This window comes from Eurosta solidaginis, chromosome 4 (assembly GCF_040869045.1).
Source record: "Eurosta solidaginis isolate ZX-2024a chromosome 4, ASM4086904v1, whole genome shotgun sequence".
Lineage (NCBI taxonomy): Eukaryota > Metazoa > Arthropoda > Insecta > Diptera > Tephritidae > Eurosta > Eurosta solidaginis.
This window is the reverse complement of record NC_090322.1, coordinates 100145093-100171321: the sequence shown is the minus strand read 5'-3', so window position 1 is coordinate 100171321 and position 26229 is coordinate 100145093. Positions and strand designations below refer to the sequence as shown.

The 26229-nt window shown below is 35.9% G+C and overlaps 2 protein-coding genes across 6 annotated transcripts in view; one reads left to right on the top strand and one right to left on the bottom strand.

Annotated features, from left to right (window-relative positions):
- The first annotated feature begins 12026 nt into the window (after nt 1–12026).
- LOC137248083 (uncharacterized) lies at nt 12027–15618 on the top strand. Of its 3 annotated transcripts, none has more exons than XR_010952058.1 (5): nt 12027–12113; nt 13806–13838; nt 13905–14086; nt 15051–15201; nt 15259–15618. XR_010952058.1 is itself a non-coding variant. In XM_067778964.1 (5 exons), the coding sequence occupies exons 1-5, from the start codon at nt 13512–13514 to the stop codon at nt 15396–15398; spliced, it is 516 nt and encodes a 171-aa protein (XP_067635065.1). In that variant the 5' UTR covers nt 13186–13511; the 3' UTR covers nt 15399–15618. The 3 variants fall into 3 exon arrangements, 1 of the variants encoding a protein (XP_067635065.1); XR_010952057.1 differs by lacking the exon at nt 12027–12113 and adding an exon at nt 12314–12407; XM_067778964.1 differs by lacking the exon at nt 12027–12113 and adding an exon at nt 13186–13521.
- Nucleotides 15619–19490: 3872 nt separating this feature from the next.
- LOC137248084 (T-complex protein 1 subunit eta-like) overlaps nt 19491–26229 on the bottom strand; it is a 64407-nt gene continuing 57668 nt past the window's right edge. For 2 of the 3 annotated variants that reach the window (XM_067778965.1, XM_067778967.1), the window contains exons 2-8: nt 23677–24221; nt 23102–23608; nt 22669–23045; nt 22089–22615; nt 21900–22033; nt 20174–20552; nt 19491–20114 (exon numbers count right to left, since the gene is read on the bottom strand). In XM_067778965.1, the coding sequence (XP_067635066.1) occupies nt 21942–22033; nt 22089–22254 (258 nt within the window). In that variant the 5' untranslated portion in view covers nt 22255–22615; nt 22669–23045; nt 23102–23608; nt 23677–24221 and the 3' untranslated portion in view covers nt 19491–20114; nt 20174–20552; nt 21900–21941. Of the gene's footprint in view, nt 20115–20173; nt 20553–21899; nt 22034–22088; nt 22616–22668; nt 23046–23101; nt 23609–23676; nt 24222–26229 lie in introns of those variants that run through there. The other variant, XR_010952059.1, reaches the window with a different exon arrangement.

Below are 26229 nucleotides of genomic sequence, written 5' to 3'. Positions count from 1 at the left end.
ATGGCAAGTGCTTTTAAAGATAAGTAGAAAAAATGTGCGAGGCTGCAGATGCCCTCATGGTCAAGGTGTTTTGGCATCGGCATAGGTATTCCATCTGGGACGTTTGGGAATTCTAGTCGATTAAATCATTCAAATACTAACTAGTATGAATAACATCACAAAGTTATAGTCAATAAACTATTCTAAAACTGACTAGTATGATGAATCCCATGATATTCTAGTCAGTTAACTACTCATACACTAACTAGTATGAATCACACCACAAAATTATAGTCAATGAACTACTCAAAAGCTGACTAGTATGATGAACGCCACACAATTCTAGTCAGTTAACTACTCATACACTAACTAGTATGAATAACGCCACAAAATTCTAGTCAATGAACTAGAATGTTCGCTGACTACTTTGGCTTTTGACTGCAGGGTCATACTGATCAGTTTTAGAATGGTTCATTTGCTATAATTTTGTGGTGTTATTAATACTAGTTAGTATTTAAATAATTCATTTGACTAGAATTTCGTCTGTCGGCTCGAGGAAGTGCGCGAGTGACAGGTGACAATGCTAGATATCGTTCAAATCAACGGGCACATAAACACAAGCATGACGAGTCAACCCTCACCGTTACCTCAACAGAGATTAAAGAAGTTATTGAAAAGGCCAAGCCATCCATATCAATAGTCCCAGACGGAAGACCTATACCGATGCCAAAACAACTGTGCCATGAGGGCATCAGTAGCCTAGGACATTTTTTCTACTTGTCGTTAAAAGCCTATGCCTTTCCAGAATAACAGAGAAAGACCGGAAACCCAGCCAGTATATACCGATATTATCCCTTTAGTCAGAAACGAAAACGTTTAAATCCGTTATGATTCCCTCATTTAAATGAAATTGTTCGGTTATCCAGCCATAAGCATGACTTCCGTAAAGTGTATAACTACCACCATTCTGAACTCCATTAACACTCATAACAGGACGGCGTTTACACAGTCAACCACTATGGCTATGTTTATACTCAGTTGAGCAGAGCTCACAGAGTATATTACGTTTGATTGGATAACGGTTGGTTGTACATATATAAAGGAATCGAGATAGATATAGACTTCCATATATCAAAATAATCAGGATCGAAAAAAAATTTGATTGAGCCATGTCCGTCCGTCCGTCCGTTAACACGATAACTTGAGTAAATTTTGAGGTATCTTGATGAAATTTGGTATGTAGGTTCCTGAGCACTCATCTCAGATCGCTATTTAAAATGAACGATATCGGACTATAACCACGCCCACTTTTTCGATATCGAAAATTTCGAAAAACCGAAAAAGTGCGATAATTCGTTACAAAAAACCGATAAAGCGACGAAACTTGGTAGATGAGTTGAACTTATGACGCAGAATAGAAAATTAGTAAAATTTTGGACAATGGGCGTGGCACCGCCCACTTTTAAAAGAAGGTAATTTAAAACTTTTGCAAGATGTAATTTGGCAGTCGTTGAAGATATCATGATGAAATTTGTCAGGAACGTTACTCCTATTACTATATGTACGCTTAATAAAAATTAGCAAAATCGGGGAAGGACCACGCCTACTTTTTAAAAAAAAATTTTTTTAAAGTAAAATTTTTACAAAAAATTTAATATCTTTACAGTATATAAGTAAATTATGTCAACATTCAACTCCAGTAATGATATGATGCAACAAAATACAAAAATAAAAGAAAATTTAAAAATGGGCGTGGCTCCGCCCTTTTTCATTTAATTTGTCTAGGATACTTTTAACGCCATAAGTCGAACAAAAATTAACCAATCCTTTTGAAATTTGGTAGGGGCATAGATTTTACGACGTTAACTGTTTTCTGTGAAAATGGGCGAAATCGGTTGATGCCAGGCCCAGTTTTTATACACAGTCGTCCGTCCGTCCGTCCGCCTGTCCGTTAACACGATAACTTGAGTAAATTTTGAGGTATCTTCATGAAATTTGGTATGTATGTTCCTGGATACTCATCACAGATCGCTATTTAAAATGAACGATATCGGACAGTAACCACGCCCAATTTTTCGATATCGAAAATTTCGAAAAATCAAAAAAGTGCGATAATTCATTACCAAATACGCATTAAGCGATGAAACTTGGTGGGTGAGTTGAGCTTATGACGCAGAATAGAAAACTAGTAAAATTTTGGACATTAGGCGTGGCACCGCCCACTTTTAAATGAAGGTAATTTAGAAGTTTTGCAAGCTGTAATTTGGCAGTCGTTAAAGATATCATAATGAAATTTGGCAGGAACATTACTCTTATTACTTTATCTCTGTTTAATAAAAATTAGCAAAATCGGAGAACGACCGCGCTCACTTTTTAAAAAAACTTTTTTTTAAATTCAAATTTTAAAAGAAAAGTTAATATCTTTACAGCATATAAGTAAATTACGCCAACATTCAACTCCAGTAATGATATGGTGCAACAAAATACAAAAATAAAAGAAAATTTCAAAATGGGCGTGGCTCCGCCCTTTTTCATTTAATTTGTATAGGATGCTTTTAATGCCATAAGTCGAACAAAAATTAACCAATCCTTGTGAAATTTGGTAGAGGCTTAGCTCCTAGGACGATAACTGTTTTCTGTGAAAAAGGGCGAAATCGGTTGAAGCTACGCCCAGTTTTTATACACAGTCGACCGTCTATCCTTCCGCTCGGCCGTTAACACGATAACTTGAGCAAAAATCGATATATCTTTACTAAACTCAGTTCACGTACTTATCTGAACTCACTTTGTATTGTTGTAAAAAAGGGCCGAAATCCGACTATGACCTCGCCCACTTTTTCGATATCGAAAATTACGAAAAATGAAAAAAGTGCCATAATTATATACCAAATACGAAAAAAGAAATGAAACATGGTAATTGTATTGGTTTATTGACGTAAAATATAACTTTAGAAAAAAACCTTTTTAAAATGGGTGTGACACCTACCATATTAAGTAGAAGAAAATGAAAAATTTCTGCAGGGCGAAATCAAAAGCCCTTGGAATCTTGGCAGGAATACTATTCGTGGTATTGCATATATAAATAAATTAGCGGTACCCGACAGATGATGTTCTGGGTCACCCTGGTCCACATTTTGGTCAATATCTCGAAAACGCCTTCACATATACAACTAAGGGCCACTCCCTTTTAAAAACCTTTATTCCTTTAATTTGATACCCATATCGTACAAACACATTTTAGAGTCACCCCTGGTCCACATTTATGGCGATATCTCGAAAAGGCGTCCACCTAGAGAACTAAGGCGAACTCAATTTAAAAATTCTTTTTATACCCAGCTGTACTTGTACACAGGGTATTATAACTTTGAGTGGATAACGGTTGGTTATTAATCATAAATCTGAAATCGTTTACTATAAGGAGTGCTTTGAAAAAAAATTAACAAAATCGGTTAAGGACCACGCCCACTTTTATATAAAAGATTTTTAAAATGGTTGTAGACGAAAATGATAAGCTATATCTTAGCGAAAAAGAGCTTTATATCAATAACATTTGACTTTCTAAATTGAATTATTACATTAAATTGGAAAACACTAAAATTTTAGAAAATGGATGTGACATCGCTCCTTTTTGGTCTAAGCACTTTTCAATTTTTCGGGAGCCATATCTCGAAGAAAAATAAACATATCCTAACAAAATTGGGTACGCATATTTTCCTAATAGCAGGAAATATTTCTAGTAAAAATGGATAAGATTGGTTAAAGACCACGCCCACTTTTATATAAATTACTTTAAAAAGGGTCGTAGGCAAAAATAATAAGTTTAATCTTAGCGAAAAATAGTCAATATAACAAGAAATGAGACAAAATTTAAATCTTGAAAAATGGACGTGGGACTGCCCCTTTTTTATAATGCATTTCCCAATGTTTCTGGAGCCATAGCTCGACGAAAAATTTGGTGCGCATGTATGCCTTTTAACAGGAAATATTTTCAGTAAAAATCTACTAAATCGCCTTCTTTTATATAAAAGATTTTGTAAAAGTGCGTAGATGCAGGTAATAGGCTATTTTTAGTAAAAGTTGGAAATTTTCGTTAATTATCCTGCCCACTTTTTTGTAATTATTTGTTCCATCCTAAATCCCTTGCTCAAGCAAAATGATTTATTGAAAGTAATAGCAACACATATTTATATCCACGCCAATACAATAAGTGTCAAACGCCTATTCTATGGTAAAAATGTAGGCCAATATCCCCAAACCTAAGTGGGTTTTTGAAATAATAACCCTCCCATATTGATAACCTCTTCAATACCTTTGATTGATATCCACAGTGTCACATAAACTCACAACACATTTTTCGAAACTGCGTTTTTCACAGATTTGATATGGGTGCAATTTAAAGACGAAATATAGATAAAAGCTTCATAAAAACTTTAAATTGCCGACTAAAGAAAGTTTGAGAGTTAGTAATGAGTCGGATAAAAACTATACTCATTAAAAAATTCAAAATTTTATTGATATTGAACAATTAAATTATATTATACAATATTAAAATGGAAAAAAGTCGAATCACAACTAGACCTTCCCTTCCTTATTAATAGGAACAGAAAATATTTTACCTCTGAAAGCAGTCGAGGTTCATATGTATATATAATGATTAACCTTGATATATTAGATGACCTGCAAAGAAAAGAAACATTTGGACCAATTTATGTATGTAAGTCAGCACACATGCTAATTTCATCACTGCGATGTTTATTAAATCTTATTATGAAAGTCAACCTTTTGTATGTTGTAATCACTAGTTAGTACATTTTTTATTTTTTTATTTTCAATACAATACACTTAAAGCTTTAATTTCGATTAAAAAGTTTATATGTATTTACTTAAAACTAAGGCTTCTCTTATTTGTGTAAATTAATAATATTGATAATATAATAAATCTTAAGAATCAGAAAAATATGTACCGAATTAGCTACAGTATATAAATATCTTAATCTATCTTAGTTAGTTTCACTATTTTCATAAAAAGAGGCGCAGATGCTATCGTGGTAGCTACCCTGCAGTCAAAAGCCAAAGTAGTCAGCGAACATTCTAGTTCATTGACTAGAATTTTGTGGCGCTATTCATACTAGTTAGTGTATGAGTAGTTAACTGACTAGAATTGTGTGGCGGTCATCATACTAGTCAGCTTTTGAGTAGTTCATTGACTATAATTTTGTGGTGTGATTCATACTAGTTAGTGTATGAGTAGTTAACTGACTAGAATTTTGTGGCGTTCATCATACTAATCAGCTTTTGAGTAGTTCATTGAATATAGTTTTTTGTTGTGGTTCATACTAGTTAGTGTATGAGTAGTTAACTGACTAGAATTTCATGGCATTCATCATACTAGTCAGTTTTAGAATAGTTTATTGACTATAACTTTGTGATGTTATTCATACTAGTTAGTAGTTGAATGATTTAATCGACTAGAATTCCCAAACGTCCCAGACGGAATACCTATGCCGATGCTAAAACACCTTGACCATGAGGGCATCTGCAGCCTCGCACATTTTTTCTACTTATCGTTAAAAGCACTTGCCATTCCAAAATAACGGAGAATGGCAAGGATAAACCCCCTACCAAAAACCGGAAACCCAACGAGTATCTACCGATATTATCCTTTCAGTCAGTAACTCATTTAAACGAAATTCTTCGGTTATCCAGACTTCCGTAAAGTGCATATCACTACTGAACTCCATTAGCACTCATCATAGGACGGTGCTGGTGCTGCTTGGCCTGTCAACCATGACTGGCTCGTTCAAAAGCTTTTGATATGGTCAACCACGGCACGTTAATGGAAGACCTAGAAGGGTCTCCCCTTCCCCAAGTCTGATCGGCAAGCATCGGTGCAATTCAGGAAAGTAACATCAAACCAGAGAATTATTATACAAGGGGTGCCACTTTTGATTAACTTCTTCAAATATCACCACCAGTAGGAGTCACTATCGCTTCCTACGCCGATGACTGCAAAATAATGGCCACAGGTCCAGGCGCACAGATCGATGAGCTTTGTAACAGAATAAGCTACCTCCCTGATCTCTCCAGTTTTTCGCCTCGCGAAACCTGGCATTGTCACCGACTTAACCCTCCGCGACCTTCTTTACAACATGGACGTACCAAATATCGACCATTGTGAACATCCACGTCGATGGCACTACGCTACCCAGTGTCTTATACCCTAAAATCTTGGGAATGACGTCTTGCCGGCAACACTTGGGGTAAAGACAAAAAAGCGCCTTTTCACTTACAAAGCAAGTGGCCGGCATGATATGGTCGCCAAGGTTAAATAAAGGTTACTCACTGGAAGAAAATACAGGCCTTCCAAAATTCTGCCCTCAGAATCGCTATGGGCTGTCTTCCTATGTCCCCAGAACACCATCTATACTATGAGTTGAGAGTACTCCCCATTAGGGAGAGAAATAAAATGCTAACCAAACAGTTTCTCTTAAATAACCACAAACTGGCCATCCAAACCAAAATCTGATTAATGAGACTACACCGCCCAGTGGCCACAAAAGGCCATATCCGTAAGCCTTATAAGGAAATGCGGCACCCGAGAATACAGTCGTATGATGCCAAAAAGCACAAGCAGTTCCTGGATGATATCCACAAACAGGCGTCGGACCTCTATGCCAGGAGTTGCCCGGCGAATCCGGTACTCGAACAAAAGTACTCAGAACTAGCAGAGGAGGAACGCGCTATCCGTAGGAAAACGCGCGTCACTCCAGCTCAACTTTGACCTGGATACTGTAACAGGTTAAACTCTTACCTACCCAGAATCAACCACGACATACAAAATGTATGTCCTGCTTACAGTGCGTCCCTACATGACACCAACCATCTATTTAATTGTAGTGTGGAACCAACGGGTCTCATTATGGTCCACCCCTGTTGAAACAGCAAGTTTCCTTGGACTCTCGCAAAGTTTAGGAACGAAACTTCAAAATCAAGGAGAACTATAAAGGAGGAGTTACTATCATTTCTTATGCCGACAGCTGCATAATAATAGCAAAAGTCCGTGGCCCCTCAATAGATAAATTAGTTTACAAAATGATTATCTATCTAATTTAATATCTCTCTAGTTCAATATACATCAACTTAATTGTAATATGCACACAAAGGTATTACTATAAGGCCGCAAGACACCCTTAATACACGTCCTAAAATTTTGGAGAGGTATCAAAATACTTGTTTTGGAACGCGAATCCGAAGATAAAATCAAAGAGTTTGTGTCTATAGAAATTTATGTTATTTATTTTATTTTTTATGTATTGTTGTTTGTTTTATTTGCTCGATGCAATAGATTAATATAACATATCAATGTAAACAAATTATTATGAAAGGCGTCTATAACTCATTAAAATTTACAAATGTATAAGATGAACATACCATTAAATTTCAAGATCATAAAAATTTACCCGTTAATTTCAGCTTTAAAAAAAAAGAATTTATTTGAACATTATGATAATAGCAAGACTATATACTAATATTAAAATAAATGTACGATAAATGCCCTTCGTATCCACTGTCTAAAACAATTATTTAGGGCTCCATTCTATATGACGAATCGCCAGTATATTTGCACTATTGTAAACGATGGTAACATATCATTTGATAGTTGCTTTCGCCTTCCTGTTTGACATAAAGTAAGAAACGTAAAATCCGAAGAATACCATTGCTAGACGCAATCGTTTGGAAGCGAATCAATCGTTTGAACCATCGTTCGTAATACAGAATGAAGCTCTTAATTTCATTTTCTATTTTCCTTGTCATAACCTAACTCATGATGTTTCTCTATTGCAGCTATAGTTTCCCTCATCTCACGATTCCGTTTTTCCAGGGTATCCTTCATCCGGGTTTTGATCTTTGTCAGTGAAACATCATATTCTGCTTTAAGTCGATCATATTCTCGCAACATATGTGTTTCTTATCTTCAGCGTAACGCTTATAATTCGCTGCTGTATGTTTTGCTGAATTGTATTTCTTTTCCCATGCTGTCAACGCCTTTCGGTGCGCTCGCTCCAAAGTTTGTACCTTATCTTTCCATTCACTCTCTATAGCATCGACATGTTTACTTTGCTCCTCCCATTGCATCATTACAGCTTTCATCGATTGACGCTCGGCTTCGATTTGCGTTTGCCGTTCTTCTAATTCTTTAGATAGTTGAACAGCATATTGATTTTTTGCTAATAATTCATCACCACATTTATGCAATATGGCAGTTTCAATCATCGTATGCGCTTCAGCATTTTTTTGTTTAGTACTTCTGCGATATGTTCACGTTCAGCTAGAATAGCATGCTTTAATAGCTCCACTTTGGTTTGTCGCTGTTGTAGGACTTTACGCGCAAGTTCATATCCACGTTTCAAACAAATATTTTTCTCTTCAGTTTGATTTTTATTTGAAAACGTTTGATTTTGATAATTGTAGAGTCCGTTGAAAATTGGCTATTTTTTCGCCTGTTGAAGATTGGCTATTTTTTCTTTGCATATATGTAAATGTCAGCGATGACAAAAGATCGTCGATAAACGAAACTATCGATTTTGATATAGCGATATATGCATGATGGAAAAATAGAAGGTGACGCATTGCGCATGTAAACATTAGTTCAGCTGTTTTTTATGGGCAATTATTACGTCATTTTCCTTTAGCTCTTGTTTTTTTCTTTCTTTAATTCGCTTAAGTAGGCAACTGTGGCAGAACGAAGCAATTTTGAACTTGTGAATGCGCAATCTGGGTAGGTTATTTGTGCGATATAAGTAAGCATTTCTAAACTTTACGCGCTGCCTTATATTACCCTAAACCATTAAGTTTTGGGTTCCCGTAAAAGTATACTGTTCAAAATTTTAAGAATTCTACTGTGTGTAAATAAGTTCCAGTTCAGTGAAAAAATTTGATGTTCAAAAATTTTTATAGAAATTTCATTTAAAAGGCGATTGTAATTTTTATGCATGAAAACAGTATAGATATATCGTCAATAAAAGTTAGGCGGACTTACATGCGCGACATGTAGCGGCAACGGCGCTACACTTTTTGGACTTTGTCCATAATAATGCATGCAAAGAAGATTTTGCCGCGTAGTGTAGTGCAGCTAAATCTGTGCTTGTATTAAAGCAGCAAGACGTTTCATAGTTTAAAGGGCGAATTAATGGTGACTTATAGCCATAAAGCCATAACCAGATAAAACAGCTGAACTAATCTACCTTATGGAAATCAATGTAATCGATTAATGGTGCCATACCATAACGCTAACTAGATTACATTGATTTGCACAAGGTAGGTGTGATCAGCTGTTTTATCTGGTTATGGCTTTATGGTTATAAGTCACCATTAATTCGCCCTTAAAATCAACGCAGAAAGGCGATCCATGTAAATTTTTTGCTCGCGTTGCTTTGCTTTATGCCTTTGCTGCTGTATTCAACCTATCGATTTGCTTTCTGTCGTTACCGCATTGGTGTTTTTACATGTAAAGCTTTATATATTATTTGGAAAACAAAATACTGTGGCTATTCCATAAAAAGTTTGTTATAGTTGTAATATAACAACAGCTGTTTTAAGAAAAACATAACACGAGCGCGGACGATCATATTATCCGACTACATTTTTTCGATCTATCGTTGGCAAGCGCAATAATCGATAAACGGCTTGCGTATACACATCTAACTTTTTCAGTATACATTCCAAATTATCAAGCGTGTACGGAAAAGTGGAAAAATTTTGCTCGTGCCTTATAAAAATAATAAAAAATAAAATTAAAAATATAAATTTTGTGGTGTTTTGCTATTTTGGTGAGTTGAAAATTGCATGTAACAATGAGTAGCAAACGTAATATGAGAAGACTTTTCAAGAAGCAAAGGGAAATGTATGCTAAGACTTTGTTTATACCAGTTTCTAGTAATGATGAAGCAGGGCCATTAAAATCCTCTGTGGAGGAATGCGGTACTAGCATAAGTGGAGTTGGCGATATAGGGAGTTTGCCCACTAAGTATGAATGTGCGGAAAGTGATTGTTCAGATGGAGCTATGAATGAATGTAGATAGTGTAGATAGTGGAAATTCAGTTGAAGGCAAACTGCAGCGTTCCTTTAAGGAAAAAATCCTGGAATGGTTTACTACTTTTAGACCATCACGTAGAGCATTTGAGAGCCTTCTTAGTATTTTACAAGAAGAGAATCTAGATGTACCAAGAAGCGCCGAAACACTCTATGCCAAAAGAAGAGAAATCGCTGTTACTAAATCCGTTCCACCAGGACTCTATTGCCATGTTGGTTTGAGAAAGCAATTGGAGAAAATTGCATACATATTTAAAGAAATTGACACCTTTTATATAGACATAAACATTGATGGGTTGCCATTATTCAGAAGCTCTCGCATTCAATTGTGGCCAATATTGGTGCGGCTAGTTGGTTTTAGCACTGTTTGTGTTTTTCCTGTCGGTATATATGTTGGAAATAAAAAGCCAAACGATGTTTCGGAATTTTTAAATCCTTTTGTTACGGAAATGGAGAATATCTTAGAAAATGGCATTGAAATAGGTGGCAAATTGTTAAAAGTTCTGATAAGGTCAATTGTGTGTGACGCTCCCGCGAAAGCGTTTGTTTGCGGTACACCTTATCATTCAGCTTCTCATGGTTGCAGCAAGTGTACGCAAATCGGGGTTAAAGTAAACCATGTAATGGTATATTCTTCTGTGCCTGGAAATTTGGTAACTGACAATGACTTTTTAACCAGAAGATATAAAACACATCATGTCCCGAAATTTAGGAATTCAAAGACTCCACTAGAAAAAATTTGTGTAAAAATGATAAGCCAAGTAGCAATAGATAGTATGCATTTGGTGGATTTGGGGATAATGCGAAACTTTTTAAAAAGAATTATACAAGACGATATAAATATAAAAGTTGAAAAGCTTAAAAAGAAACATATGTCACAATTTTTAGTCTCTCTAGCACCGTTCATAACGAAGGAATTCGCCCGTAAGCCCAGATCGTTCGATGAAATCTCAAATTGGAAGGCAACTGAGTTTCGCCAATTTTTGTTATATACAGGGGTCCTTATTCTGAAAGACAATGTTCATGGTGACTTACATTATCAATTTTTGCTTCTATTCTGTGCGTATAGGATGCTCCTTTGCCCCAAATCATATTTAGATAATTTGGGAATTGCAAAAAATATGTTATCTTTATTTGTTGAAAATTTCTCAACTATATTCGGGGATTCCAGTGTTACTCATAACGTTCATCATTTACTACATCTAACGGAGAGTGTTGAATCAATTGGTCTGTTATCAAGTTTTTCAGCTTACGATTTCGAAAATTATTTACAAACATTAAAAAAGTATGTCAAAAAACTAACTCAAATTCTTCCACAAATAATAAATCGAGTCAGTCATGAAACGTTGCTAGCAAATGAAAAGCATCAGGGCTTTAAAACTTTGAGGGGCAGAGGTTTGTGTTATTTTTTCCAGGATTGTGTCTTTTCTTCTAAAAAGCCAGATAGCTTCTGCCTTATTAAACCATTCAAACCAATAGAAATTACAGGGTTTTCAGAAGACAGACGTTTTATAATAGGGAAAGAGTTTGCAAATTTGAGAAGTTTCTTTTTAGAACCAATTGACTCCATGTCTCTTCGTATTTGCGTGGGCGACTTCACACTCATAGACGAGGAAACCCAATATCCTATTGAAGAAATAGAATGTAAACTAGTAGGTCTCCCTCATATTGATAGCATATTATTGCTGCCATTGTTACATGGCACTTTTTAACTCAACTTAAATTGAACACATTAGGGAAATTAATAGTTTGCTTTGTTTGGTGATTCGAAATCATATGCAGCAAAATATTAATTTCCCTACTTTTAACTAAATTAACATATAGTAAACTTTGACAATAAATATAACAATCATGCCAAAAGAAGTAAAGGGCGTATCCTTCAGCAACGTCGAGAACGTACCATCATCCTCTTGCAAGTTTCATCACATATACATATGAATAAGATATCATCAACTCAAGTATTCTTTTTTAGATAAAAAGTCACAAGTTGCAGAGTGTGCAGGATGCAAGGCGCTGGATGCAAAGATAACAAATTTGCAAGGTAAGTTATTTGACGGGCATGGTAGTCACAGTTTTAGGCTATTTGCCGCTCCCCCGCGAAATTCGAGTATAAATGCACTCATCCGTCAGCTTACTATGATGCATACAAAATCTTATGTGTCGGGCCTATAATTTCAGTCCAATGCAATGCAATTCGATAGTACCATCGGTACTAAGCGTTCTCTAACTAGGTAATCTTCTGTCATATCGAAAAATTTTGTAAACAAATTGTTTATATTTTGAGAAGAAAATCTCATACTTTAAGGGTTTACATCGTTTGACTATAATAAAATAGGTAGTATATTGTGCTACAGGTTTTTACTTTACAACATGTGTTAGCTGATTAGACACGTCTAAATGTTGCAAGTATATTACCCTTTTACCTTTGCTAACGTTCCGCTTTTACTAAAGGCAATTTAAAAGTTCTGGTAATAGTCTAGTTGAGGGGTCGACTGCTAACACGCGTCGAGAATATCGAGAGAGGTGTCAAAGGACCTCAACAACAATAATCCGAAGGCGAAAAGCAAAATTGTATCTCTGTCCGGAGATATTTGCAGTTGGATTTGGCAATGGTTGTTATGCACTGAAAAAAAGTGTGTGCTCAAAGGGATTTTGCACGCATTTTTTTTTATCCCACTCCATTGGTGGACCGGCCAGGTTAATTTTTTACATCGTTTGACTATAATTAAATAGGTAAAATATTGTGCTACAGGTTTTTACTTTACAACATGTGTTAGCTGATTAGAAACGTCTAAATGTTGCAAGTATATTACCCTTTTACCTTTGCTAACGTTCCGCTTTTACTAGAGGCAATTTAAAAGTTCTGGTAATGGTCTAGTTGAGGGGTCGACTGCTAACACGCGTCGAGAATATCGAGAGAGGTGTCAAAGGACCTCAACAACAATAATCCGAAGGCGAAAAGCAAAATTGTATCTCTGTCCGGAGATATTTGCAGTTGGATTTGGCAATGGTTGTTATGCACTGAAAAAAAGTGTGTGCTCAAAGGGATTTTGCACGCATTTTTTTTTTTTATCCCACCCCATTGGTGGACCGGCCAGGTTAATTTTTTATAATCGCGGCCGAAGCCCCTTAACGCAGACAGCTGTTCTCAAAATTTCGGAGGAACCCGTGGGTAATTTTTCGGCTTTACGTTAATATCTTTTGAACGAGTTAAAGTTTTTCTTTTCCGCCTTCGGATTATTAATACTGAAGTCAAGACGCCTCGTTTAACACCTCATTCGATATTTTTGGACGCGTATTAGCAGTCGATCCCTCAACTAGACTTTTACCATATAAATAAGCCACACGCAAATTTTCACCGTACGGCCGATTTAAATGAAATATACCACACATTTTTAAGAAAAAGTGATTCAGTGTATAGAGGGTAATTTTTGTATGTATGAAGCGTGGTAGGTATCTGATATGTATACCAACAATACCGGGGCAATGTTACTTAACAGTAAAAGAGTTTAAAATTTTGTGGTTGTTGATATTTTGATGATTTGGCTGCATATTCCATTTACGATTCCGGATAATAAAATAATTTTCGTTATAAGTCTACACTTTTTCCAGTCAAGTTCAGAAAATGACAAAAGATGATCAAAAATTTCAATTTAAACTCAAAAGTTATTGCAATTAATTTTACCTGTTTGCTTGCAATTGACAAAATAATTATTGTTGCTTTTACTTCCAGAATCAGTCGGAAACCTGAAGGAGACCATTTTGTGTAAGAGTGTTAAATATTTGCTATATATTACATATACTTAAATTCAACTTTTCAACTTTTCTTTAGCCTTAATGTCTTCTCAGAATACTGCAGTGATGACTGCACTTGCAGACACAAAAGTGGTGATGAGCAAGTTGGTTCAACAAGATGCTGCAGCATGCTCAGTCAGATCTTACTTTCCTCTGTCGTGTGCAGAGGATTTGTTTAAGATAAATGAAAAGGTTGTTCCTGAAAATCGGACTTTGTTTGTGAGTATTTTTTCCAACAGTGAAAATTATAAATAATCAATTAGGTTTGGGGAACCGTTGTTGAATTTTTATTTTATTTAAGGTTTCTTAAATCGGGTTAATTTTTTCAGAAAGGAAACTCAGCCTATCACACCGATGGTCCCAATAAAAAGCTCAAACATTTAGAAACATGTTTTTTCAATTAGAATGAAGTATTTATCGGCAGTGATTTGGCAAACACTAAGAGTATATTTCTGCATGAAAAGCTTTTCAGTGAAAATTCATCTGCCTTGCAGATGGCGTTCAGAATCGCCGTAAGCCCTGTAGTTCGCGTCTCGCCAATTTGTATGAAAAACTAAAAAAAAGATCAATACAAATTGAAAGAAAAGTTCGGCCTAAACCTCGTCGTAGGTAAATCACACCAAGTACTAATTTTATTTAATTTCAAAAAACTTAAACTAATTGTCTGTACGATAAGAGCTCTTGGCTGAGAATATGGAGTTTGATTACACCCGATCTTAGACAGCCTTACTTGTTAATTTTACTTTTTACATAAAAAATTAAAGGTGGAAAATTTTTAAATCTCAATGGATAGTAATTGGTGAATCGGATTAAAGAAAACGTCTACTTATTAATTCCATACTGTTTTATCAATTTCACAAATATTTTGACAGATTCATATTTATCGTTGGTGTAAAATCGGTTACGCCATTTTAGAACAAAATACGGACCCACGACAAAAATTTCAAAAAGTTTTCCACAGTCTTTTGCTGTTTTTCTTCGTCATACTTCCTTCTGGACAGTAAACATTTGTTTTAAAGTTTTCTTAATTACTTATCGTTAGCTCAATTAATAAAGTCCCAAACCAACAATTAGAAGATATGTTAAAAATTTGGTTATGGACTTTGTGAATGGAGTTAAAGCTATGTTGTAATTGGAATGATTTTGTATCATACTTGGTATGTTTTAATAATTATTTTCACAGATTTCAACACTTAGGAACTTACTGCAAAATTCGGTTAACAAAAACCTTCACAAAGTCCTCAGCAGTGCAGTCATAATGGACTACAATGTTGACGGCACTCATGGGAAGAAGGGCCTTAAAGAACACGCAAAGTTTTATTCAGTTTTCTTGGGTAACATCCGTAAAAAGTATTAAATTAACATAATCTTAATATATTATTATTTCGTAGAATCTATTATAAGTCTGACTTCTAATGATGAACCGGAAGAACAACTACGAAAAGCAATGCAGTTGCATAAGAAGCGGGTTTTCCAAAAAAAAGGCGGCATGGCGAAGACAGTAAAGCCATTGCCAGAAAGGCTGGATTAACTGTTTCACTACACCTTTTTCAGGTTTAGTTCAGAAAGTTGCAATTGAAGTTCAGAAAATTACAAATGAAGTTCAGAACGTTCAATTGGAGTTCAGAAAATAACAATTTAAGTTCAGAATTTGCAATTGAAATTCAGAAAATTACAATTGATATTCAAAAAATTTTTCAATTTAAATATTCTGAGCTACAATTGAAATTTTTTTAACTACAATTATATATTCTGAGCTACAATTGTAATTTTCAATTATAATTTTATGAACTTCAATTTAAAATTCTGAATTTCAACTGCAACTTTCTCAAATAAACCTAAAAAAGGCGTAGCTACTTAGTTACATAAGAATAATGAAACCTTGAAGGTTAATTTTTGAAATGAATTTGAGTTTAGTTAGGAAACTTTGAGTTATAACTTTTTAATTTTTATATATAAGTAATTTTAATTTACATTAGTTCCTAAGATGTAGGTTATTTTTGAAATGAATTTGAATTTAGTTAGAAAATTTTGAACTATTATTTTTTTAGTTATTATATACAAGTAATTCTATTTACATTAGTACCTATTTTTATATATTTTGAAGTGATATATATGAAGTGATATCTATACATTAATAATTTTATATATAATTTACATTAATCAAAAATGTATTTGAACTAGTTTAGCAAATTTGAACTCTATTTTTTTAAATTTTTATAGACGTATATATATATTTATTCAAATCTATTACAAAGTATTATGTATTGAAGTGATACATTTTAAAGTGATATACATATGTATATATAAACATATTTTTCATATATATGAAATATGATGAATAAATGAATTTGAGCTAATTTATTCAAGTAATTTTTTAACCCGACTAGATCTAGTAAATTAACTAATGGACGCTGATGCAAATATTTACTAGTATGTCAACTGTTTTACATTGATGAATAGACTGAGTAGTATGTCAACTGGTATGTTGATGTTGAATACAGTGACTAGTATGTCAATTGGTAGGACCCTGATGGGTATGCTGACTAGTATGCAATCTGGTATAATGCTGGCTCAAAGGCTGACTAGTTTGTCAATTGGTAGGACCCTGATGGGTATGCTGACTAGTATGCCATCTGGTATAATGCTGGCGCAAAGGCTGACTAGTATGTCAATTGGTAGGACCCTGATAGGTATGCTGACTAGTATGCCATCTGGTATAATGCTGGCTCAAAGGCTGACTAGTATGTCAATTGGTAGGACCCTGATGGGTATGCTGACTAGTATGTCATCTGGTATGATGTTGGTGTATATAATGACTAGTTTGTCAATTGGTATGATGCTGATGCAGAGGCTGGCAATTGATATTTCGTAGGACATCGCTGTGTTAAAAATACCAGTTGCTTATATGGAAAAATTACAGAACTCATACTAGTTGAGATTTTTGGCCAACTAGTATTCTTCTAGTATACAACTAGTTGGTTTGACTGCAGGGATGTCAATTGGTATGATATTGGTGAATATAATAACTAGTATGCCATCTGGAATAATCATGGCGCAAAGACTGACTAGTATGTTAATTGGTATGAGTCTGATGGGTATGCTGACTAGTATGTCATCTGGTATGATGTTGGTATATATAATGACTAGTTTGTCAATTGGTATGATGCTGATGCAGAGGCTGGCAATTGATATTTCGTAGGACATCGCCGTGTTAAAAATACCAGTTGGTAATATGGAAAAAGACAGAAATCATACTAGTTGAGGTTTTTGGCAAATTAGTATGCTTCTAGTATACAGCTAGTTGGTTTTACTGCAGGGTTATTGTAACAATATTAATATTTCACGTTGCATGTACTTGTTTGATATTGATAAACTTGATCATCTGCGCAAACATATAACAGCTGACTATTTTTCCTGAATCCAGCTATTATGGTACCTACATTATAGAATTGTTTCTTCAGCCATTTTAAATTAATATTTTTTAACCCTGCACGAGGATTATAGTGAAACAATCACACCTATTACGGTTGTCAATAGTGAGAAAGTTAGTGTCAACGCTCATGAATTCCCTGCAAAAACGCTCCACGTCATTTGGCTAGTTATTTTACGGTCATTGTGACTTTCTGCAGCGGTTATATTCATAGTCACGTTTGCATGGGCGTGATGAACTTTTGTGACCAAATTTTCCGTTTCGCTCCTATTAATGTGATTGTGCATTCCGCTCCCACTTATAGCATGTGAGCTTAGCACTGTTCTGCTCACACACGGCACAATGCTCGTCAAATGATGGTCATTTCTTCAGTCATTTCACCAAAGAGGATAAATACAATAAGAGCCGTCACTCGTTATTTTGTGGCGAGTATCTCGCTGGAAATTGAAAAAATTGATGCCGAATGTTTTCTGAGAGGGACATTTTTAATTGTATCGCATTTATCCATGCCGTGTAGGCCCCTTGTGCAACTGTGATTTTTGGAAAGAGAATTAAATAAATTAATTAAATACAGTCCAAAAATAAACACAAATACCCCATGAAAATTTATAGAAGACATTTATAAACATCTCGCCCAAAAAAAAAGTAGCGTCTATCTCTCAGTATACATCGAGTAAATGCCAAAAAAATAACGAGTGACGGCTCTTATTGTATTTATCCTCTTTGGTAGAGTGGTACATCGAGTAAATGCCAAAAAAATAACGAGTGACGGCTCTTATTGTATTTATCCTCTTTGGTAGAGTGAACTCAAAGAGGATAAATACAATAAGAGTTCACTCTACCAAAGAGGATAAATACAATAAGAGCCGTCACTCGTTATTTTTTTGGCATTTACTCGATGTATACTGAGAGGTAGTCGCTACTTTTTTTTTGGGCGAGATGTTTATAAATGTCTTCTATACATTTTCGTGGGGTATTTGTGTTTATTTTTCGACTGTATTTAATTAATTTATTTAATTCTCCTTCCAAAAATCACAGTTGCACAAGGGGCCTACACGGCATGGATAAATGCGAGACAATTAAAAATGTCCCTCTCAGAAAACATTCGGCATCAATTTTTTCAATTTCCAGCGAGATACTCGCTACAAAATAACGAGTGACGTCTCTTATTGTATTTATCCTCTTTGACTCTACATTTTCGAGTCTTTTGACACTAAAGTTTACTGCGGTTTTACCATTTATATAACCGCCATATAACTTGAATTTTACCTGCCGATTTACTTTACCTGGAGTAGCCACATGAATAAAATATCAACCAAAAAATTTAATTTTCAATATTTATTATTTTCAATATTATTATATATGTACATGAAATTGCAACATAAATTAATACAGTTGATATAAAGGAAAGTAATGATTTTAATAATAAATAAACTCGCCTTATTGGTTTTTGTTTTCCAATTGAAATCTTTTCTAAGCGAGCAGAAAATAATTTTAAGCTTTAGAAAAAACTCCAATTATTTGAATAATCTACAACTTAAAGCTTAGTAGAAATTCAGATTAGGTTTACTCTTTGTTTTAGATCAAGAATATTCAAAGGTGTCGTGGAATCCGATTGCTGTCGTAATTGATGAACTTAAAAATGTACGAGTAGTAATTGAGTCAGACTTATACTAGGTTCAAACACACACCAAATTGGCAATTTATACTGGTTGGGCAATTTATTACGCAATTTGTCATATAATAAATTGTAATAATAAATTGCCAATTTAAAAAAAATTGCGTAATAAATTGTTTCAACCTGCAAATGCAACATTGTAAAGTGTGTTTATTGAGTATATTTAAACGTCACTTACGCATGGCTGAACTATATGGTTGGCTCATTTCATCAGCTGATTTTATGCCTTTCATTTCACTGGAGTAGGGACTGTCAAAAGAAGATGGCAAAATCAAAATGAAACCAAAACATTGAACACATTTTCTTACAACACACAAAAATTTCAAAGTTTTATGTTTTCATTCCATTTCATTCACCTAATACCAACAAGCACATTTTGACAGTCTCAACAGAGATATGTTGTTACTGTAGAGATGAGCCAACCAGCTATCAAATTACTATTGTGTAAACTAAATAGAGTTGTTTGAACACCACTCAATTTAAATCGAAATAGCCTCAATTTATTCTTCTGTTTGAACATAGTATTATTATTGTTCTAAATCTAATCATTCAAGCAATAATTCTGCAACCCTTAGCAGGAGCATTGATTGGTTTCAAATCTAATTCCGACAGCAATCGTATCACATCCCTTATTATATATGCACATGAAATTGCAACTTAAATTAATACAGTTGATATAAAGAAAAGTAAGTACTTTAATAATAAACAAACTCTCTTAATTGGTTTTTGTTTTCCAATGGAAATATTTTCCTGTGCAAGCACATCGCTAACCTGTGTTGGCAAAAGATATGATTATACTGTCTTCGATAGATAGTCGGACGAGCGGCTACTCGGCGAAGTAGAGATGACCGTTGTGTCGGTGGCAGCAGTTACAACAGCAGTTTAATCGTTCCCGAGATGGTCGGGCTAGCACCTTAATGATGCTATGGTACCGGAGCGTACCGTATTTGTATCCGGCAAAGGACCATCACATCGATAACACTCCCCAAAGCCTTCGGGGAACAACCTTATCGCTACAACAACAACAACAACAACAGCAGTTTATAACTTTGCACCATCCGTACAGTGTGATGAATACTTCACTGCCCTTTCCAATTGCTCGGCGCCAGCAATTTTTGCTGTTTGTAAAGCTTTAGCTGTAATGCAAATATATAGATGGGCTAAAGTGGTTTTCGTATGTTATTCAACAACTCACCCTATACCATCATCACAGACTTCTGATCGATTTTGAATATGTGTACTGTTTCAGTATTCAGAGCCAGTTCGTGGTGCAATATTTTTGATTTGATGAATATGTATACTATCCGTTAGCCAGACAATTGGGTGCATTCGATTCATTCATATACTGTGTGTATTTGAGCCGTAGATGCAATGGCAGATATTTTGATTCTTTTTGAAGTGTAACATTTGTAAACAGTTGGGTTTCTCTGCTGTCACCATCACCACTAGAGAGCTATTGAAGAAACGCCCGACCAAGATAATATGTTGCGATTTACGGGCATAGATTTCTTCCACCTTGTCAAAGTTATTGATGGAGAAAATGCGAAATCCATATGGTAAATACGGAAATGTAACTGTAGAGGAAGAAACATTTTATAAAATTTAATAAAATCAAAAAATGATAGTTGTGCTAAAATGGGGTAAAGTATTGTATGTTAAAGTATAGCGAAGTCTCAGCGGCTTTGTCCTGGTCAAAATTGAGTTTGAATAGGTTTTATTCTTCATTCTTAGAAACATGTACGAAGGTACCTGGTAAGATAATAAAAATCCTCAACGCTTTTTTTACAATAACTTAAAAAAAAACTCATATTCAAAATTCTGCTTAACTTCTACATATCAATAGCTACTTTTACCACCAGGAGTCACTATTGCTTCTACGCCTGTGCTATTGTTTCCTACATCGATGAGCTTTGTAATAAAAAAAACAGATATCTCTCCTCGGAACACCACCTGCACAATGAAGCGAGAAAACTCCCAATAAGGGAAAGACATGAAATGCTAACCAAACAGTTTCTGTAGAATACCCAGAAACCTGGGTATCCCAACAGACATCTGATTGTTGATCCAACACCGCTTAGGGGCTTAAAGAGTAATCTCCGTAAGCATTATGAGGAAATACGACACCTGAGAACTCAGCCGTATGAAGCAAAAAAACACAAGCAGGTCCTCAGTGAACTCCACAAACAGGCGTCGTACCTTTATGCTAGGAATTGCCCGGTGAATCCAGTACACAAAGAACAGTACCCAAAACTTGCGGAAGAAGACCGCATACGCCCCAGGGAAAAGCGAGTCACTCTAGCTCAACTTCGTTCTGGATACTGTAACAGGTTAAACTCTTACCTATCCAGAATCAACCCCTACATACAAAATGTATGCCCCGCTTTCAACGTGTCCCCACATGACACCAACCATCTCTTTAATTGTAATGTGGAACCAACGCCTCTAACACCCCTTTCATTATGCTCCACCCATGTTGAAACAGCAAGTTTCCTTGGACTCCCGTTAGAGGATATCGATGACAATTTGTGATCGGTCGCACCTATTAGGTGGGGCGAAGCACTGCTACAACAACAACAACCATCTCGGGAACGATTAATATCATCACTTTAAACCTTCTAAGCCATCCCGCCCCACCCCCTATTTCCACGAGGAATTTGGGGTCGCCATTACACATTACACTAAACGAGTCCACGGCGACGTTACTGATCAGTTAACCGCCTTACAGGTAGTTGGCAAAAGAAACGGCATACGACCAGAAGGCACTCGAAGACGATGCCTCAAAACTACAACCAAAAGCAATAATTATCATTTCACTGACACAAATTTTATAGTTTTTTCTTCCGGAGTTGGACACAATCTTTTCATAATATTACTTAACAATTTAAGATTAGAAATTTTTTTCAATTTGTATTTTGACTTACCAGCAACAACATAATCATGTTTAATTGTACGCCGGACAATCATTATAGCATCATGTAACGAAGCTCAGTTTCTTTCAAAAATTGTTCGGCACCGCCACGTAAAATCAATGTACATGTTCTAGCATTAACGCAACCTTTAAATAATTATAAACTATAAAAATTAAATTAATGTCAAACCCACTATCAAACCTTGGAAAATGTTGAAACGCTCACCACCAACCTGACGTTCTTCAAAGTAATCACATTGACCCAAAACACTTGAATTGATATCATTAGCTGTAGTCATAACAGCACCACCACAAGCTTTCATTCTACGCGTCCAATCTACTTCTGGTACATGAACAGCACAGAACATATCACGATCTGCAAAATACTGTGTAGCAACATCAATTGGTAGTTTAGAAAACAAAACATTGGCGCCTTATTTAGCTAGTTTATTGTACAGTAGACGCCATTCAGCATCAATAATTTTCTGATACTCTTGAACATTGGAGGACATTGCTGTGGCAGAGCATTTTTCCAATAAAGCACTTTGTTGTTCCTTTGATTGGCGCTTCGACATGTACAGCCGTGTCATATTTTATCATGCATAATTGTAATGCTTTACGTATAGCTTTAATGATGATACCTGCATGCACGCCTTCCTCAACATATGGCTTAACTTGTTATAAGATTTCACATGCTTAAAATACTACTGAAGTGGTGCCATCGCCGACCTGATAAGAGAAACATTTTTATTCTACACATTCTAATATAACAAAAATCTTACCTCAGCATTTTGATATTTGGCGATGTCTCCTAGAGTTTTACGGCTGGATTCACAATAGCCAATAGTTTCATAATGGTTGCCCCATCATTTGAAATTGTGGCCTTACCACTGGAATCAACAATATGCTTGTCAATACTACGTGAACCCAATGTAGTGCGTACAACGTCCACAATTGAATGCGAGGCAGGAGCATCCTTATCGCTACAACAACAACAACAGGCATTGATATTGGATATGAGTTGAGGTTTACCTTGAGAGCTATCGGTACCCAAACATTTTTTACACAAATACCCTTGTACCCAATACAAGTTCAGGACGTTCATATTTATCGACACGCTGTCCGGTGTGGCCCAAATGTTGGAAATATGCAGTTGGCACTGTTGAGAAAAAATATGGATCAATGAACACAAGTAAAAGTGAAAGATTTTTTTACCATCTCTTGTTACTTTACACATTAGACATTGGAAACGACGACCAGCATCTACAAGTTGCATATGAGCCTTGCAACGATTACATCTAATTGCACCCAATTCACCAAAATTTACAATGGGTGGCTCATATTCGCCCTCAACCGTGCGTGCCATTGATGAGACGGTAAGTGTAATGGGCAAAGCTGTTGTTTTTAAAAAATCAGCTGTTGCAGGTATGCAATACAAAGACGACGAAAGATCAATGTAATTGCCAAACAAAACATTAATTTCGATTATCGATACGTAACGTAACGTGGCGAGGAGTTACCCTGATCTTCTACCACATATTTTGTGTTCACCAATGGTGGTAATAAACCCTGTTCATTAGTAATAAAAGCACCACCAGCGCCATTTTGATTTCCAATGATAACGCTTATCGGATTTGGCATCTGATCGGGATCTAAACGGCGTTGGGCTTGATCATACTGTTGCGGCTGTTGATATTTACCAGTAACAGGTGCAGGTGGTTGCTAAAGAAAATAACACAAAAATAATCATCAGCAAATTTGTAAATTATTAGTTGTTATTATTAGCATACATTATAACCAGGACGTCCGGACGTGTCCGGGTATTGGGGGTTGACCCGGCTTGGGTGGTTGACTGCGCATTGGCGTCTGTCCAGGTTGTGTTGGTGGCATCATTTGACCCATGTAACCACGTGGTGCACCTGGTTGTTGTAGAGGATAACCTGGATGTTGAGGTTGTGGTGGATAGCCCGGATTTTGTGGCATTGGCAGATAGCCAGCCTGGGGAGGTTGTTGCTGCTGCTATCGTGGCATTGCATAACCCGGTTGCTGTTGTGGTATATACCTTGGTATAACTGGATGTGGTGTCATTGCCCCACCTGGTTCAGTTGATGCGGGCGGCATACCTGAAGGACCATGTTTCTCGTGGCCACCAAATGGCTGGTGTATATGGTCATTGAGGTGGCATTTGTCTGGATTGTGACTGCATTAGACCAGACTGTCGTGGCATTGGACACGATTGCGGTGGCATTTGCTATTCACCTGTGTGCTGGTATGGAGCTGCAACACCGCCTGCACTTGATATTGGTGGTGTAGCTGAAACTGGTGGTTGACCAGTCTAGAAAAATAACAAAATTTATTAAACACAAAGTATGAGGCAAGCCAGGTATATTTCCCCTATTTATAGTCATCTAATTGGGACCACCAGGTACAGCTTTCCCTGGCGGTGTCCTTGCTGGAGGCGATGGCGAATCCATGGAAATTGGCGCATTGACTTGAGGCGGCGGCTTAGCTGTTTCACCATATTGACCAGCTATAAAGCTATTGTTGTGTCTTGTTGTTTTAATTTAATTTAATATAATGCTCCAACATTAGCACAGGCCTGCAGCTCAATTCGCGGAAAATGGCGGACTCGCAGACAATTTTTTTCCACACAAAAATTACATATTTCACAATACCTATGAATATAGTAGGTGCGAGAGAGCACGATACATTGTGGCAAAGCTAAATTTGTCAACATGCTATTTCATTTGGAGAATTTTTCATTCCAAATCGTCACCCCTGTCAAAAATTCGTGTGGCTGTGCGCGTTTTTGGTCACACGATTTTTGCAGGGTTGGTATCGGCGTTGTCAACGTCGATAACTATTGATAGGTGTTGACGCTTTTTTGGTATTGACTAAAACAATATTGAAGTTGTGTTGACGTGACGCGACACAAAGTTTGTCGACACAGTTTTTGGTGACGACAAGCGCGGCAATACAGAATTCAACTATTAAAAATTCAAAAAATAAATTTTTTATGATTTTTATGCTTCCTATTTATTAATTTTTTATTCATTTTCAGAAAATAGTCAAAATAACCAACAACAGTCAGTTTAGTAGAATTGTGGTAATGTAGCGGTCGACTGCTAAAACACGCCCGAAAAATTCAGGAGAGGTACCAAAAGACACGAGGTCAATTCGGGTATTTTGATACCCCTCCCGAATTCGATTAAGTTTTCCATTAGTGCACCACGCTATGGGAGGTAGGGAGCTACTAATGGTATACTAAAGAGAAATCCAATCATCTACAATATATTTACTAAAGTTCGTAAACTAATTCCTTGTGTGTATTTTGCCCGGAATGCTTAATTGTGCACTAATAGATTTCAGCAGTTATATAGATCCACAAATTGTCCACTAAACAAAAAATTTACTCAATACAAATTGTAAATAAACAGCTGTCAAAAATATAGGGATCGCGTTTTTTATCGATATCACGCCGACATCAATACATTGGCATAGTAAATACCAATTATGCATTGACGTGACATTGATGTTGATACGACGTGATCCCTGCAAAAATTGTTGGATTACGTGTTCCATTTTCTTCATGTTGGAGTACTCTAACAATACACCTTTGCACTGCGTTTGCGGACCACCATTAGCCGATCATTGCTCGTTTTTTAACGACCGTGATCACGACACGAATACGATCGAACAGAGTTGCCAAAAGTAAAATATTGCATACAAATAACTGATAATACAATTTTACTATGGCAAATCTGATAAAATGCAACCGCGCACTGGTTTTATGCATACATGTGGAGTGGTCAACGAAAGAAGCAGTCGTTGCTTGACCGCCGTGGAGATTGAACGTCAACCGTGGACGCTGTTAATACGCTAACCGTGGACGCTGTTGATACGTGCTTTCATAACATATATTCGCTTTTCATATACTTGTACATTTAACTACTTGCCATATATTACCTAAAATATATATGTACTTCACTCTCTATTTAAATAAAATCCTACATTTGGGGGCTCAGCCGGGATTTGCGCAAGCTAAAAACAAAAAAAACATTACGCTTGTTATTGTAAAGCGAACGTTTGTGGGAGTATATGAAAGCAAAAGAAGAAAACAACTACCAACAAGAAGAGTTGTTACTGAGAGAATCGGATGATGTTAACGTGTGAAGGGGGAACCGTGAGGAAAATAAAATAACAAGTATCAGGTGACGAAAAAAAAAACTCTGCTGATATAACTGCATGGTTGTGACCTGATTTGTATGCCAAATATAATTTGTTATTGGCATAACGGAAGAAATATCGTGCATGGTGGTGGCCTGATTTGTATGACAAATATA

What these genes read in the sequence shown, in the direction of transcription:
- LOC137248083 (XM_067778964.1), top strand. An exon ending in CCTGAAGGAGACCATTTTGT is followed by an intron (nt 13,839 to 13,904) that starts GTAAGAGTGTTA and finishes ACTTTTCTTTAG; the next exon opens with CCTTAATGTCTTCTCAGAAT. An exon ending in CTGAAAATCGGACTTTGTTT is followed by an intron (nt 14,087 to 15,050) that starts GTGAGTATTTTT and finishes TTATTTTCACAG; the next exon opens with ATTTCAACACTTAGGAACTT.